The sequence below is a fragment of the Puma concolor genome, chromosome B1 (genome assembly GCF_028749965.1).
Source record: "Puma concolor isolate L17-30 chromosome B1, mPumCon1.1.hap2, whole genome shotgun sequence".
In the NCBI taxonomy this organism is placed as follows: domain Eukaryota; kingdom Metazoa; phylum Chordata; class Mammalia; order Carnivora; family Felidae; genus Puma; species Puma concolor.
The window spans coordinates 102,882,893-102,900,223 of record NC_141670.1 but is presented as its reverse complement, the minus strand read 5'-3'; the positions used below and the strand labels follow the sequence as shown (position 1 = coordinate 102,900,223).

General features: G+C 34.9%; 1 protein-coding gene across 1 annotated transcript in view; it reads left to right on the top strand.

Moving 5' to 3' along the window:
- ADAD1 (adenosine deaminase domain containing 1) overlaps positions 1-17,331 on the top strand; it is a 110,461-nt gene that overhangs the window by 57,347 nt on the left and 35,783 nt on the right. The window contains exon 12 of the mRNA XM_025921310.2: positions 802-907. Coding sequence (XP_025777095.2) covers positions 802-907 — 106 coding nt within the window. The remainder of the gene's footprint in view (positions 1-801; positions 908-17,331) is intronic.

The window sequence follows — 17,331 nt, the reverse complement described above, 5'->3', positions numbered from 1 at the left end:
ATGATAGGCAAAAACTGGAAACATTCAAATGTTTATCAGCTTGTGAATGCATATACAATATGATAAACCCATATTATGGAATCCTAATCAGCAATAAAACAGAACCAACTGTAAATACATGAAACAACATGAATTAATCTGAAAACATGGTAACTGAAAGAAGCGTGACACAAAAGAGTTCATATTGTGTTAATTAAGTTTTATGAAATTTCTAGAAAAACCAAAACTTTAAATACAAACTAGATAGATTCATGGTTGGCTGGCGCTGGGAATACAGATTGACTGCAAATGAGCACAGTGGAACTTTTCGCAGATGATGGGATTGTTTTACCACTGGACTATAAGATGGTTGCATGCCTGTATAAATTTACAAAAAATCATCATAACTGTATACTTGCAGTGACTCCATTTATGGTATGTAAATTATACTTCAGTAAAGCTTTTTTAAAAGTTCATCAATATGTTCATTTATAAAAAATTAAAGGAAATAAACCAAAATAATAATGGTGGTTATCTATAGTTTGGGGAATACAGGTGGTTTTTATTTTCTTTTTAATATTTTCTCTACTTTTCAAGTTTTCTGTAATGAGTATGATTATTTTAATAAAAAATGTTTAAAAGATGTCTTTAAGGAGTGTTGGAAAGGAAAATGTTTAGTTTCAAAAATAACGAGAAAAATAGGAATGCAAAAACATTTTCAGTAGTTTTTAAAATGTCAAAGAAACAAGATTAGGGCTACTTACTTTTCATAAGCCAAATTCTGCCTATATCCTATAATTCAATTTTTTTTTCTTTCTATAGTGTATGTCTGGATCCTATCAAGAAGCTAAAACTCTGTTGAAATCCTACTTGCAGCAACATGGCTATGGCTCCTGGATTGTGAAATCTCCCTGTATAGAGCAATTTAGTATGTGATTTAGGCAATCCATTGTCATATTAAAAATCTTTTATTTTTTGGTGTCTTTGACTAGTAAAAATATTTAAAAATTTTTGGTGGATTTCAGCTTTCAAAACCAGAGTCTTTGCAAAAGCAATGTCCAGAGATTGCTTGAAAATAATAATTTACATGAAAGCATTGGGGTTCTTAACTTTTTTTTTAATTTTGGAAAAATTACTACCTGATTAATTATGTAGCCATTTTGTATTTATTTTCACAGGCATTATAAGGCCATTACCCTTTTCATAGTTTAAAAGAAAATTCTATTTCTTTTAAGTTTTTGTTTTAAAGTTATCCATGTAGCAAATATATTCAACATTGTGACCTGGTATTTCACTCCTGTTGTTTCTTTTTCAATTAAAAATTAGAATACAGGAATACAAATAATAGTCCTTGCTCATTTGTTGATTAATTCAACAAACATTTGAGTGCCTAATATTTGCTAATCACCATGCTTGTGTAATAGTAAAAATCAGTAACTATCATTCCTCACATCAAAGAAGTTTATGAATGTAAACTGCACATATACATGCAGAAAAATGTTAAGCATGTTAGAGAATAGTTTCATAAGTTAGTTATTCTGATTAATAGTATCATCATAAATACTTTAAAGAGTGCCCATTTTCCAGCGTTCTGTAATTCCATCCAAATGTGATTTAATACTTTGTAATTTAGATAAGTAGGGATTTCTGATAATCAACCAAAGATTATTTAGCTTTACATTTATATTTGTTTATAATATGATTGGATCAAAAGGAAAAGTTTAGTTACCACCTGAGTTAGGATATCTGTCGTTAGTGAAATTGTGAGTTTGTTCTATAGTTCAACCTATTTCTTAGTTTCAGTCACAGATGAATTAAACATTATTGGTTCTCACACTCTGTTCCTCCTAGCTTGGATCTTTATAATCTCTGATGAGGTTGATAATGGTTTTTTTAAATTTGTTTTATCTATTCTAAAAATATCTTTTCAAGATTGCAGTTGATACCAGTAATTGTCATTCTTTGTTCAGAGATAGAAGCTTGATCGAAAAGACTCTAAACTGCCCTACATCAAAAGCAGCAATGCTTATTGCCTCTTTTATGTACTCTGTGTTATGATTATATAAGATACTTTGCTTGAAGAAAATCAGACTTCTAAATCCAAACTTATAAACTTCAATTTTAAAAATTCTTCAAAAACTACTAAACTAGTTGCATCTAAGTCCTCTTATAGCTCTAAGGTTCTGTTATCTGAGATAAACATTAAAGGATAGATAAAAGTGAGAAGGCTGAAGTGGAAGAGAGAATATATTCCAGTTGGAAATAATAAAACAAAGATTAGATGGGAAATGTTACAGTGTTTGCGCCTAGAGAATAGAACACTGGATGGAAAGTTGAGGGCTGAGTCTAGCAGATGTTCTGATTTGGGTAGACAGAAGGGAACCCTTGAAGGGTTTTGTGTAGGGAAGTGACATACATTAAGACACCATCCACAACATTTTTATGTTCACTTACTATGGAAATTTCTAAACATACGAAAATAGAATAGTAAGTGACTCCCATCTACCCATCACCCAGCTTCAATAATTATTAAAACATAGCAATCTTCTTTCATATATACTTCCCCAAGCTGGATTATGTTAGAACAAATACCAGACATATTATTTCTTTTTTTTTAAGTTTTAAATTACAGTTAACATACAGTGTAATATAGTTTCAGGTGTACAACATAGTGAATTCATCACTTCCATATATCACCTGGCGCTCATCACAGCAAGTGCATTCCTTAATCCTTATCATCTATTTAACCACTCCCTTCTCCCCCCACCCATAACCATCAGTTTGTTCTCTAGTAAGAGGCTGTTTCTTGGTTTCTCTCTCTCATCTGAAAATACTTTCATGCACATCTGTGAAATATGAGAACTCTTTAATACACACATATGTGTATAACCACAATCCATTTAGCAACACCTTAAAAATTAGTAGTAGTTCTCTAAATATCTCCTAAGTGTTATATAGATTGTTGGAATCAAGATCAAAATTACATTATATTGGAATTTGTGTGTTAAATGTCAATCTATAGATTTTCTCTCACTTTTTTTTCTTTTAATTTAGTCCTTGAAGAAACTGTTTTTAGTGGAGTTTGCCATAATCTCATTTTTGCTACTTACATCTCCATGATGTTATTTAATGTGTTCCTCTGTCTTATTTATTTCCTGAAATCAATGGTTAAATCTAGAGGCTTTCAAATAGAGGTTCGTTTTTTTTGTTTTGTTTTGTTTTGTTTGTTTTTTTGTTTTAGCAACAATACTTCATAAGTAGTACTTACGAAGTAGTACATATGAAGTAGTACTTCATCACACGACACAATGTCTGGGTTCTTTTATTTTTGTGATATTAGCAGTCAGTGATCATTGCCTTATTTTGTTAGGGGTTGCAGAGTTTGATAATCACATTCTCTCATTAGCTGGAATGTTATTAAATGTTTGCTTATAAATGGTCTGATTACCTGTGGTGTACTTGATAAAAAAGCCTGGATTATTTCTGTCTTTATGTTTTTCAAATAGCAGGTTCCCTGTCATTTTTTAAAGTTCACCAATGAGAATTTTTTTCATTATCATTATGAATTTACATATTTGGGTTTCAGTCCTTAAAATTCATATTGATATTATTCTCTTGCGTTAGTAGAAGCCTATTCTAGGGGTGCCTGGGAGGCTCAGTCAGTTGAGCATCCGACTTCAGCTCAGGTCATGATCTCACGGTTTATGGGTTTGAGCCCCGCGTTGGGCTCTGTACTGACTGCTCAGAGCCTGGAGCCTGCTTCGGATGCTGTGCCTCCCTCTCTCTCTGCCCCTCCCCCGTTCACGCTTTGCGTGTGTCTCTCTCTCTCTCTCTCTCTCTCTCTGTCTCTCAAAAATAAATAAAAGTGTTTAAAAGAATTTCTTAAAAAGAAGCCTATTCTAAACCTCTCAGTGGTTTTCTTCTAATTGATATTTCTAATGCTCTTTTAAGTAATATCATTTTGTATATTTTATTTTCTATTTGTTGCTGATATATAGACATAAAACTAGTTTTTTTGTTGTTTTTTTTTTATGTTGGCCTTCTATCCAGTACCCTTGCTAAATTAATTCTAATTGTTTAGAGCTTTTGGATTTTCTTCATACACAGTTGTGTCATATGTGAATAATGACAGATGTATTTCTTCTGTCCCAGTCTTTAACTTCAAATGTCTTTTTCTTGCTTTTTTGTACTGGCTGTAATTTCCTAGTACAATGTGAACAGAAGTAATGAGCAGTGTCCTTGTCTCATGTGAGAACCTTGTCATGTTTGTGCCTTTGTCTTCTGATCATGATCCCAATAGTCTTTGTGAGCTTCTCTTAGAACAGAATGTTCTTGCCTCATCTTGTGCATTTGTTGCCCCATACTTGGAAATGGCCATTTCTCTCTTAAAGAGCTCTATTTCCTTTTTGTAGAAAGTGGTTAGAAATTATAATCTGGATGCTAAGGGTACCTATTAATACTGAGGTTTTTATCCCTCAAGGTCTTTTCAGAGAAAAATACCTTAGAAATATGTACATTAATTTAAGGTAAAATAATATGTTTATTCGTTCCTATTGATTATTTTATTTCAAATTCAGGTCCACAGAGTTTTTTTAATCAACCTCTTAAATCTTACATTTGTATCTCCTTCCTCTCACACCAAAATCCTGATTCCTACTGATAGCAATATAACTTCTTATTCACTTTTTTCTACAACTCATGCATAGTAGTCTCAGAATAACAATACCATCACTACCATCAATAGAATGATTGCTGAAAACAAATTTTTTTGATGTTATTTATTTTTGAGAGAGCACAAGCAGGGGAGGGTCGGAGAAAGAGGGAGACACAGAATATGAAGCAGGCTCCAGGCTCTGAGCTGTCAGCACAGAGCTCCATGCAGGGCTTGAACCCACGAACTGCAAGATCATGACCTGAGCCAAAGCTGGACGCTTAACCAACTGAGCCACCCAGGTGCCCCTGATTGCTGAAAACAATTTAAAATTGTTTTTGTCCTCCGGACGTATTCTACCAGATATGTACAACCAGTTTGAACTTCTTTATGTGAGTTGTGCCTCCAGCCTATGACACACTTCAAATTATTCATTTAATTTAGCTCTTGATATTTAAAATTGAGATTTAAAAAATTATTATATAAAAATATAACAAATCTGTAATACATGGTATATGCAGAAACGTCTAGCATTTATCCCTGTTCCTTCCTGAGAGTGTGTGTGCATGTGTATGCCCTCTGTCTTTATATAAATACACATAAGTATAATAGATGTGTACACATATATACATGTACATACATATATACACATATATATATAATTATTAGGTTTTTCATTTATCCTTTATTTTCAATGCAATCACATACCTGCATAAACATATGGATAGACATTTGGGTTGTTTTCTATTCTTTTGCTATTATAACGTGTATTGTAGTGGCAGGTTTTTTAGGTTGTTCAGAAAAGAAGAGCCTAAAAGGTCAGGAGGCCATGACAGTAGCCTAATAAGTAATAATGATTCTAGTCAGGGTTGTGACTGGTTATTAAGGGGAAGACAAATTCAAGCAATGGTGGGGAAATAGGACCAAAAAAATAGAATATATATGACAAAGGAGATAGACAAGTTGAAAATGATACCATGGGTTTGAGCTAGAAACTGGAAGTACTATAAATGTAAGTAGAGTCAAGGATGGAATCTGATTTGGCTGAAAATATTTGAAGCTTTGACATATTTTTAAGGTGGTAATAAGATTATAAAGTGGAGATACTCAACAATTAGAAATACAGTAAGAGACTTGGAGAAAGTTTTGGAGTAAAGGTAAAAAACTAGGAATCACTTTCAAAGAGGCAGTTTTCAAATTGTGAGAAAAGGTGTTTGCCTCTTTTTGAGGAGTATAAAAAATATATTAGGACTAGATCCCCAAGGAACACTTATATTTTGCATTAGGAAAAATAAGAGGAAGCAATATTTGGAGTTGTTTGACAGGTGGGTGAAGAGTAAGGTTGGCAGAAAGAGGAATTTCAAAGAATAGAATAAGCATTCTCAAGTGTTCTACTGGTCAAGGAGAATAAGAACTACAAAAATACTGCTGAATTGGCAACCAGGAGTCTACAGATGACTAAAATAGCATTTCTCCAAACTGATTGCTCACAAGGGGCATCACTGAAGGGTACTCTGATTGAGCAGATCTGGGAAAAGCCCCCAAATCTGTATTTTAACAAGTTACTGCAGATGATTTGATGTGGGTAGTACTTTGACCACACAAAACACCACCCTGTAAAGTAATAAAAATTTGCTGGTAGCGGAAGGATTGACCACAGTTAAGTAAATGAGAGATGCGGATTTGGAGTCAGTGACTGAATTCCATTTTTTCTAGAAGCTTAATGGAGGGCCTAATATAGCTGTGGTTGGTTTTTTGTTTGTTTGTTTGTTTGCTTATAAGATGAGGGAGACTTCATCAATGTGCATGAATTTTTAGTGGAGCCAGCTAATGTGATGTTTATGACTTGTTTTAGGGAATATTTGGCAGTCAGGTCAGATAATTGGCCTAGTTGGAGTCAGATCAACTCTCCCTAGGGAATTTTGGGTGCTATGAATGAAATGGCTCAAGCCAAAATGGGGAAAATAAACTGTGAGTAAATAGGATTAAGTGGAAGTGAAGCAGTTTCACTGAGAGGGAAAATATGAGATGACAGGGGATTGTGTTCAGGGTATTTTCAAAGTTGAAATTCTTAGATATTTAACTCTGGCCTGTATTTTGTCAGGTTCCCTTCACCTTCAGTCTAACCCAGTTATTAGGAGAAATAATACAGTAGTTGAAATCTAGTTGAAAAGATGTCTTATGAATGGAAATTTAGTGTTCATTATATTCAGTCTTTGAGGGATCTATCTGCATGGTGCCAGGGACAGCTGGAGCCCAGGACAGTCAATTCTGACCTTTGGCAGCCTATTATTTACCCGCATGTTCAGGAATGCCGTTTTCTTATCTGTGCCACGATGTGACAAAGGTTAGAAAACAATATTCCAAACTTTTTAATAAAAAAAAAAAAATGTAGTGGTGATGATCATATATTCAGGCAGTACCTATAGAGTTGGAAAGGACATTTAATTATATCTGTGTTAGAGTTTCTTGGTTGGTTGGTGCTTTTAGATAAATATATTTCATTTTGCACATAAGGTGAAGTGAGATGACTGAGCACTATTTTAAGGAAGCCTTAGATGAAACTTGTGAAAAATAATTTGAGTACAATATGTATATTAAATATGTACAAATACTTTGAAAATATTGATGGGGACTGGATATGAATGTTGTCAAGCTTCAGTAACAACAGTTAATGAAGAATCACTGTTACTTTGAAATGCAAGTTTTTATTTTTTTGAAAATGAGCTCTAATTGATGGTTCCTAGATAAAGAGAATTGTTCTTTGATGTGAGAAGGGAAAAAGAATATTGTTAAGTAAACAGGAAGCATGAGAATTTCCTCTTTAGAAATCTTTTGATCCTGACACCATCCTATAAATTGACTTGAAATACAACTTATTCTGTCACTTCTTGTGTTACAATAAATGTCAAAAATATCTGATTTTCTTTAGTTTAATAGTTTTAGTACTACTAAAGGAACATCATTACTACCAAAACAGGATTTGTTTTTGGAAATAACATGTTTCTCTTTAAAATTCTGCTGAGCCTGAATTGCCTTTCTTTATCGGTATTTTAAGTATGGATTGTTTTCTGTTTTCATAGAAGCTATAATTTTTATTTGTTACATGATCGTAGAGGTAAAAAGGTATGCTAATCCTAGTAGGCTGGTGTTATCATTTAAAAGTTTAAAATGAAGTATTTCCTGGGAATTATAGTTTTATCTACATATATTGTATTTGTCAAAGTTTTGCTTTGAACTTTGACTATAATATAGAGGAAATTCACTATTGTAGAAGCTTTCTAAAATGTTATTTGTTTGGATAGATGACGTGGTAAGATAATTAAGCTACATCTGTGGGTGCTTTTCCAAAATTTTAGTGATTTTAAAGTTTTTTCTATCCACTCTTTTTGAGTTGTTCCATTGATAGAAAAATATTTACAGTACAGTTTTATATCATTTTCAAATTAAATTTTGAATATCTAAGCTCTGAGACTGTCAAACTTTACTATATTTGAGAATTGACAAATATGATGGTGACATTGTCTGCAGAGTTCATAGGAAAATCCATGATTTTGCTTTTTGGAGTCCACTGTAATCATCAGTTTATTCACTGCTCCCTACTTCTTTAATAATATCCTGGTTTTTAGCCAATTAGAATAATTCTGTGTGTGTGTGTTTTTTTTTAAGTATAATCTGTCTTTCCTGCTGTATTGTCATACTCTCTTCTCGCAACTCTATGAGACCAATATTTCCAGTTCATCTTACATGTAACAACTTTTTATAGCAGTCTCTTTTAAATTGATAACAATATAAGTTTGAATGCATTCTGAGGCTCTACATTTTTACTCCCCACCCCATATTTTATGTCTTTGATGTCACAACTTACATCTTTTTTTCTTGTTTAGCCCTTAATTATTGGAGTTAGCAGTTATTTTTACTACTTTTGTCTTCATATTATCTTTAAAACTGATCCACTACCTTTATTATACATTTACCTTTACCAGTGAGATTTATACTTTCATATCCTGTTACTAATTAGTGTCCTTTCATTTCAGCTTTAACAAATCCCTTTAACCTTTCTTATAAGGTGTTTAGTGGTGATGAATTCCTTTAGCTTTTGCTTATCTGGAAAACTCTTGATCTCTCCTTCAATTCTGAAGAACAATTTGCCAGGCAGGGTATTTTTGGTAGACAGGTTGGGTTTTTTTGTTTTTTTTTGTTTTTTGTTTTTTTCTTTGAGCACCTGGACTGTATCATGCTACTCTCTTCTGACCTCTAGAATTTCTGCTGAAAAATCTGCTGATAATCTTATGGGTGTTTCCTTGTACATAACAAGTTGTTTTTCTCCTGCTGCTTTTAAGATTCCCCCACTGCCTTTAAGTTTTGACATTTTAATTATAACATGTCTTCATGTGGGTCTCTTTTGGTTCATCTTAGCTGGAACTCCTTGGGCTTCTTGGATCTGGATGTCTGTTTCTTTCCCCAGGTTAGGGAAGTTTGCAACCATTATTCTTAAAATGAGTTTTCTTCTCCTTCTGGAGCTCCTTCAATACAAATATTGGTCTGCTTAATACTGTTCCATAAGTCTCAAGCTGTCTTCATCTTTTTCACTTTTTTCTTTTTCTTGCTCTCATTGGGTGAGTTCCACTGCCCTGTGTTCAAGTTCACTGATGGTTTCTTCTGCTTCATCTAGTCTGTATTGAGCCCCTCTGTTGTAATTTTTAATTCACTTATTGTAGTCTTCAGTTCTCTGACTTCTTTTTGGTATTTTCTTACATTTTTCTGCCTCTTTCTTAAAACTCCCACTTTGTTTATGCATTCTTCTCCTGAGATCAGTAAGCTTCTTCATGCCCATTGCTTTGTACTTTATCAGGTAAATAACTTATCCCCATTTCATTAAGGACTTTTTGGGTTTTATTTTGTGCTTTCATTTAAAACATATTCCTTTGTTTCTTCATTTTCCTTGACTCTGTGGTTGATTTCTATGTGTTAGTTTTAAAACAGCTACCAGTGTGGTAGGAATGGCCTCAAGTGGAAGATGAACCTTACTGTTTAGCCTTGCCTTAGTTCTTGTTATCTCTTAAGTTTTGGTTATTGTTCAAGCAGTCTATTTGATTTTTTTTTAAGTTTTTATTTAGAACCCAGTTATTATATATATATATATATATATATATATATATATATATATACAGACACACACACAGACACACACACAGTATACTGTATTATAGTATCGTACTGAAAGTCTATTTTATTTTTATTAGCTCCCAATAACTGAGGGTGTGCTAAGACCTCTCAGTGTCCCAGAGGGGAGGATGTCAGTCAGGTCTGACTGGAAGCCAGTCCCTCAGGCAGCAGCTTTTAAAGTTTGCATGCTTGGGGCACCTGGGTGGCTCAGTCGGTAAAGCATCCGACTTCAGCTCAGGTCATGATCTCGTGGTTCGTGGGTTCAAGCTCCCTTTGGGCTCTGTCTGACAGCTCAGAGCCTGGAGCCTGCTTTCGATTCTGTGTCTCCCTGTCTCTCTACCCCTTCCCCGTTCGTGCTCTGTGTGTCTCTCTCAAAAATAAACAAACATTAAAAAAAAATTAAAGTATGCATGCTTATGAGCAGCCATCATAAAAATTGGGGCTCCAGACAAGTGTATAAGCTCCTTTCAGGGAGATACTCGTGACCTGAAGTAAAGGAATGGGAGACTGCAAAGATGGTGTCCCCCAACCTGTGCTCCCTGAGTGACTTCTGTAGTTTCTAGATATATACCAAACCTGAAGCTGCTACTAAGGCTGAAACTCCAAGACTAGCCAGTAGGCCTCTTTCACAGAAAGCTTGGAGGTAGAATTTAGTCTACTATCTGTGTAGGGCCCTGGGAGTGGTAGCCTCCCAAGAACTCTTTCCCTGATTGTTATAGTCCCAGAGGACCCAGGAATGCAAATTCTCCCTAACCCCCACTGGCCACCAGAGTCAGGTGAGCAAGGAGCGGCATCTCCTGGGTAGAAGCCACAAAAACTGCTACCAGATATAAATATCAGGATACCAGATGTATAGAAGCTCCCCTCCAGCAGACCCTGGCAACCTGGAGTGTCGTAGAGGGAGAACACAAAGATGGCACCCTCTGGCTGGAGTGAGGCAGAAAGGGAGTACAAAGATGATGGTCACTGCAGAGAAAACAAGAAAAAGAAGAAGAAGAAGGAAAAAAGATGATACTCCTTGCCTTTAGCAAGGCAGTGGGAGGGCAGGATGATGACACCCACTAGCCTCTGTCTTTAGGAGTATTGCAGCAGGCCCCTGGCCCTCAGACCAATGCGTTAAAATTAAGAAATAAGTCTTCTTTCACATAAAGTCTGGGAACGTTTCAAAAGGTTGCTTCTGTGCTGGGCCTGGGAGCAGCTGAAGGTGTGCATGAGCCCTTTAAAACTGTTCCTCATTTGGCCACTGGCCCCACACGTCTCACGGGCAAGAGTCCTATTGGTCTTTAAAGCCAGACATTTTGGGGGCTTGTCTCTCAGATGCTGATCTTAAAAGTTGGGGTGCCTGATAATGGCGTATAGACTCTCTGCTCCTTGGGGAGAAGCTCTAGGTTTTGGGTTCCCTTCCAGTTGTGAGTCACTGTGCTGGGAATGGGGTAATGGTGAGATTGTGTCTCAGCTTTTCCCTACTTTTATATGGTTTCCCTCCCACTTGCCCAATGTGAGGGAATTGACCTGCCAATCTTTAGTTTTTTTCCAGAGAAAATTATTCTATACATATATTTGTAGGTTCAGTGTATCTGTAGGAAGAAGTGAATTAAGGATCTGTGTTGCCGTATTGAACTGGGAACTCTCCAATCTTTTTATCCAAATTCTTCCCATTTTTAGCTACAGCTTATAACAGTTATATAAATATAACTGCCCATGAAATTTTTCTGAAACCTTTTAGTTTTAAATATCTCTGTCTCTAACTCTTGTATATCCTATCCCTATCTTATTACATTTATTTATACATATTTACTGCTAAATAGTAAATATATTCAATTTTTACTCATTGCCTCCTGGACAATGACTTTTATGTAATAATTTGTTTATAAATATTTATTTATTGAAAACTATAATCAATTTTTAAAAAATTTTTCCCAAGAATGAAAGGTATAGCTATCCTCATGTCTAGCAGCAATGAAATTTACTACTACAGAAATTTGGAGCATTTCTGGCCCCCTTATATATATATTCTTATAGATGAATTGTCTTGTTTGATCATTTACTGCTAGAATTTAATGACTGCACCTCCTGTATAACTGCATTTACCAACATAACTTTTATTTTTAAAAACCAAGAATTTTTTAATTCGGGTATATGACACCAGCTTTAATGTTTGTTTTTTCAATTTTTTTAATATTTTTTTTTTTTTGAGAGAGAGAGAGAGAGCATGAGTGAGAGAGAGAGAGGTGGAGACACAGAATCCGAAGCAGGCTCCAGACTCCGAGCTATCAGCACAGAGCCTGGTGCGGGGCTCAAACTCAGGAGCAGTGAGATCATGACTTGAGCTGAAGTCGGACGCTTAACCGACTGAGCCACCCAGGTGCCCCTAATGTATTTGTTTTTAAATAAAGGAATTATTTTTCCTCTCATAATTTTAAAACTTCTTTTTTGAAATAATTATAGGCTCCTCAGAAGTTAGTTGCAAAATTAATACAGAAGGATCTGTGTACCCATTACCCACTTTCCTTTAATGGTGCATTTAAATAACTATAGAGCATTATCAAAACCAGGAAATTGACATAGGCACAATACAATTAACTAGACCACAGAGTTTACTCAGATACCATCGGTTTTTATATATACTCCTTTTTCATGTGTATAGTTTTATGAAATATTTTCATATGTATATATGAATAAATATGACCACAAAAGACCAAATTTACATCCCACAAAAGAACTCCCTCAGACTTTATAGCAAGCCTTCTCCCCCAAACTCTGACAACCTTTGTTTCTTCAATATATATATTTGTTTCTCTATATATATAATGTTTTCATTTTGAGAATATTATAAGAATGGAATCCTATAGTATAATGTTAGGAAATTGGCTTTTTTCACTCATGATGATGACCTTGAGATCAATTTTACCGCTTTAATCTTTTTTAGGTGTACAATTTAATGGTACTAAGTACATTCACAGTGCTGTGCAACCATCACCATTATTCATATCTGGAACTTTTTAAATCATCCCAAACAGAAGTTTTGTACCCATTAAACAATAACTCCCTACTCCCTCCTTCCCCCAACCCCCAGGTGAGCACTAATCTATTTTCTGTCTTTATGAGTTTGCCAGTTCTAGGTACCTCATATAAGTGGAATCATACAATATTTGTCCTTCTGTGTTTGGCTTATTTCACATAGTGTTTTCAGGGTTTGTTTATGCTCTTGCAAGTATCAGCATTTCCTGTTTCAGCCTGAATAATATTTCACTGGATATACTGCATTTTTTGTTTTTTATCTGTCTGTGGCTTGCTTCCGTATTTGGGCTATTGTAGATCATGCTGCTATAAACATTAGTGTGTAAGTGTGTTTGAGTCTCTGCCTTCAGTTCTTTTGTGCATATACCTAAAAGTGGGCTTCTTGATCAAATGGTAATTCTGTGTTTAACTTTTTAGGAACTACCACTGTTTTCCACAGTGGCTGCACCATTTTGCTTTCTCACAAGCAGTGAACTGGGGTGTCAATTTTTCCACATTCTTGTCAACACTTGCAATTTTTCTTTTTTTTTTTCTTTTTGACATAGTGTTCAAAGACTTTCTTAAAAATTTGTCTATTCAGTTGACCTGGCAGTATTTATTGAAAAGACTATTCTTTCCTCACTGAATTATGGTTGCACATCTCATGTATTGTTATATATGTTGGTCTTTTTCTTCTCCACTGCTCTGTCCTTAAATCAGTGCTACACTCTCTTATTTACTAAGTAGCTTTTTAATGTTTTGATATTTGGTAATGTGAACCTTCCAGCTTTGTTTTTCTTCAATACTGTCTTGGTTATTTTATTTTTTATTGTGTATTTTTATAAATTTTAATTATAAAATCAGGGGATTATCTGTTTGATGCTGGCATATAAAAACATAATTGAATTTTTGCATGTTAACCTTATTATTAGTAATTTTACTACGTTCATCCATTAACTCTAATAATTTGTAGTTGCAGATTCTCTTGGATATTCTATTTATACAATCACATCTATGAGAAATGATAATTTTAGTTCTTCCTTTCTAGTACTTCTTTTTCTTGTCTTATTAAATTTGTTAGAACCTCTACTACACTACTGAATAGAAATGGTGATACCCATCCTTGTCTTAGTCTCAAACTTAGAAGGAGAGTTTTCCATATTTCATCATTAACATATTAGCTATGTTTTTTGTGACAAAGATACTCAGATTAAGAAAATCCCCTTCTAGTCTTAGTTTTCTGACCACCGTTAATTTTTATTTCAGTTTTCTTAAATGATATTTATACATCAATTTAACTGATACATGTAGTCTATCTAAGTTTTATTTAAATTCCACTTAGTTAACATATAGTGTAATATTAGTTTCAGGAGTAGAACTTAGTGATTCATCACTTACATGTAACACCCATTGCTCATCACAACTAGTGCCCTTCTTAAATATCCATAACCCACTTAACCCATCCCCCTTCCCACCTCCTCTTCCCACCTCCCCTCCAGAAACCCTCAGTTTGTTCTCTATAAGTAAGAGAACTGTTTTATGGTTTTGCTTCTCTTTTTCCCCCCATGTTCATCTTTTTTTGTTTCTTAAATTCCATATATGAGTGCAATCATATGGTATTTGTCTTTCTCTGACTGACTTATTTTCCTTAGCGTAATACACTCTAGCTCCATCCATGTCATTCTCTTATTTCAGACAATGTTGAATTTGATTCTGGAATGGAAGTAACTTGTGGATTATTTGAGTCTTTCAAGACTTGCTTTTTTAAATTTTTTTTTAAATGTTTATTTATTTTTGAGAGAGACAGTGTGTGAGCAGGGGAGGGGCAGAAAGAGAGGGAATCTGAAGCAGGCTCCAGGCTCTGAGCTGTCAGCATAGAGCCGGACGTGGGGCTTGAACTCAACAAACCATAAGATCAAACCATGACCTCAGCTGAAGTCAGATGCTTAACCAACTGAGTCACCCAGGTGCCCCTTTCAAGACTTGCTTTAAAGCTTCGTTAGGGCATGTCTTGAGTGGTCTTTACAGTAAGCCTGAATTGGTCCAACCTCTAATGCAGTCTTTTTAGTGTTTCTATGAAATTTCCAGAGGATTCAGCTTCTTAGAATTTGAGCATCTTCTAATCTTACACAAACTTCAGTGGCTGTTTAGACTACAATTTTTAAGGATACATACTTTCCCTCTTAGTTGTTCTTTGTCCAGCCTCACAGAATCGCACACCTAAATAGCCACAGCTTATTATTCAGTTTGCGAGTTGGAGCCCCTCATCGAGCTCTGTGCTGAGAGCTCAGAGCCTGGAGCCTCCTTAGGATTCTGTGTCTCCCTCTCCCTCTGCCCCTGCCCCTCTCATGCTCTCTTTCTCTCTCGAATATAAACATTAAAAAATAATAATAAAGAATAAAAATGTTTATTTATTTTGGTGGGGGGGGGGGCAGAGAGAGACAGAGTAGGCTCAATGCTGCCAGCACAAGATCCTGGCACAGGGTTCTGTCTCTCAAATTGTGAGATCATGCTGAGCCAAAATCAACAGTCTGATGCTTAACCAACTGAGCCACCCAGGCACCCCTTCATTCTTTACTTTTAATCCTTCCTTGTCTATTTAAAGTATATTTTATATAAACAATGTAATATTTATTTAAAAATATTTAATTCGAGTTTTTATTTTTATTTAATGAGATTATTGTGATGGCGTTTGATTGAAGTCTCTCTTCTTGCTATTTATTTTGTCTCATTTGTTCTTTCTTCCTTTAGTTTCCCTTTGTCCTTCATTTCTTACCTTTTTTTTTTAGGTTAAATGTTTCTAATATTTTGTTTCCATCTATATTACTTTTTAGTTATACTGTTCTTTTAGAGGTTACTTATAATATGAAAATTTGACACATGTCAAAAGCTGAGAAATAACAGAAATAAAACTATAAATCACCAAAGTAGTAATAAATATATTTTGCACACATCAGAAAGACAGTTTGCAAACTGGAAACACTCAAGCAAAACAAACCAAAACATGGAATGAGGCTTAGGGGTGTATTGTTATAAATCACTTTGGGTATTTTTTTATTGGCCTGTCTTTGGATCACTAATCCAGTCTTATGCTATGTCTAGTATGCTGATATACACATCTAGTAATTTCTTAACTTCAGATACTATATTCTCAGTTGTAGAATGTTTCACTCGATTTTTTCAAACAGATTTCAGTTCTTTGCAGAAATCTATATTTTCATCTATATGTGCCAAATTCTTTTCTTAAACATATTAGTTACTTTAAATAACTTCTAACTATCTGAATTCTGTGTTGGAGATTTTTTTTTTACTAGTTTTGCCTCTTAATTTTGAGTATGTGTGTGTGTTAGCAGGTATGCCTCATAATTTTTTAAGTAATGCCACATGTAAGTGAAATATTATAGAGAGTCTGGATGATAATATCTTTAAAATTTTCTTCAGGGAGGCAAGTAGGATCTGGCAGATGCTTTTGATCCTTTTGAAGTTTGGTTTTAGGCTTTATTAGAGCTGTTATATTTTAGATTCATCCTCATTTCAAGGCTTGTTTACTTAGAACATTGTACCTTCTTTTTTCTCATCTTAAATCCTTACTTACATGCTTACTAGACCTTTTCCCCATGGCAGAGCTTAAACTCCAACCTGTGTCTCCTCAGCACAACACAGCTCTCTACACAGCTCATTTGCCTCCTACATGTTCTTTTCTGCCATTTTTTAGTGGTCAAGTGGTTGTTTGTGCATGTGCAGCTGATGGATCAGCCATTGGAAAGAATTTGTATTTGGCTGTAGTGGCTCCTTATCCACAGTTGCCTTTGCTCTCAAATCCCATCTACTTCGACAACCCTGAATTCCTACTTTTATTTCCTTGTGGAACTACCATTTGAATTCCATTTCTCTGTGCCATAATTTGAAACATACCCTCAGATAAAAATCCAGGATGTCTCCTGTGTACATTCTTTCTCTTAAGGAATGTAATCTGTAAGACCTGCCTGTATTGGTTGCTGTCCTCACATAGAGAAACTGCTACCACGCTTAGGCCTGAGGGAGGAGGAGTGAATAGATTACTAAAACTTAAGGACAGGATCATAAAGGACCACTTTGAGAGGAGAATGACCTTTGGTCTAGTGATGTAGCCATCCTGAGGTGATCCTTCATCCAGCTCTTACCAGGGATCCCCTTTGGCCAAACTCAACTAGAAACCATAAAGCAAGAAAATGTAGCCTACACAAGCCAGCTTAGGAGAGTGGGAAGAGATGTAGAGTTGTCAAGAGGAAAATGGAAGATATCTGGCACAGTTTACCTCTTTATTCTTCAACATGTACTCTCTCCATTTGGGAGAAAAGTGTCCCAAGCAAAGGGGACACATGAAGTTCTACCAATTCTGATATCATTGTGAATATCAATTCAGGAATACTTTTCCTGAAATTACAATGGTGGACACCACCAGTATTTTTCACATGAAGAAAGTGAGACTATGTGAAGTCTTATTTCACATGATGTGGGACAAAAAGAGAGAAAAACAGGTAAAATAAATG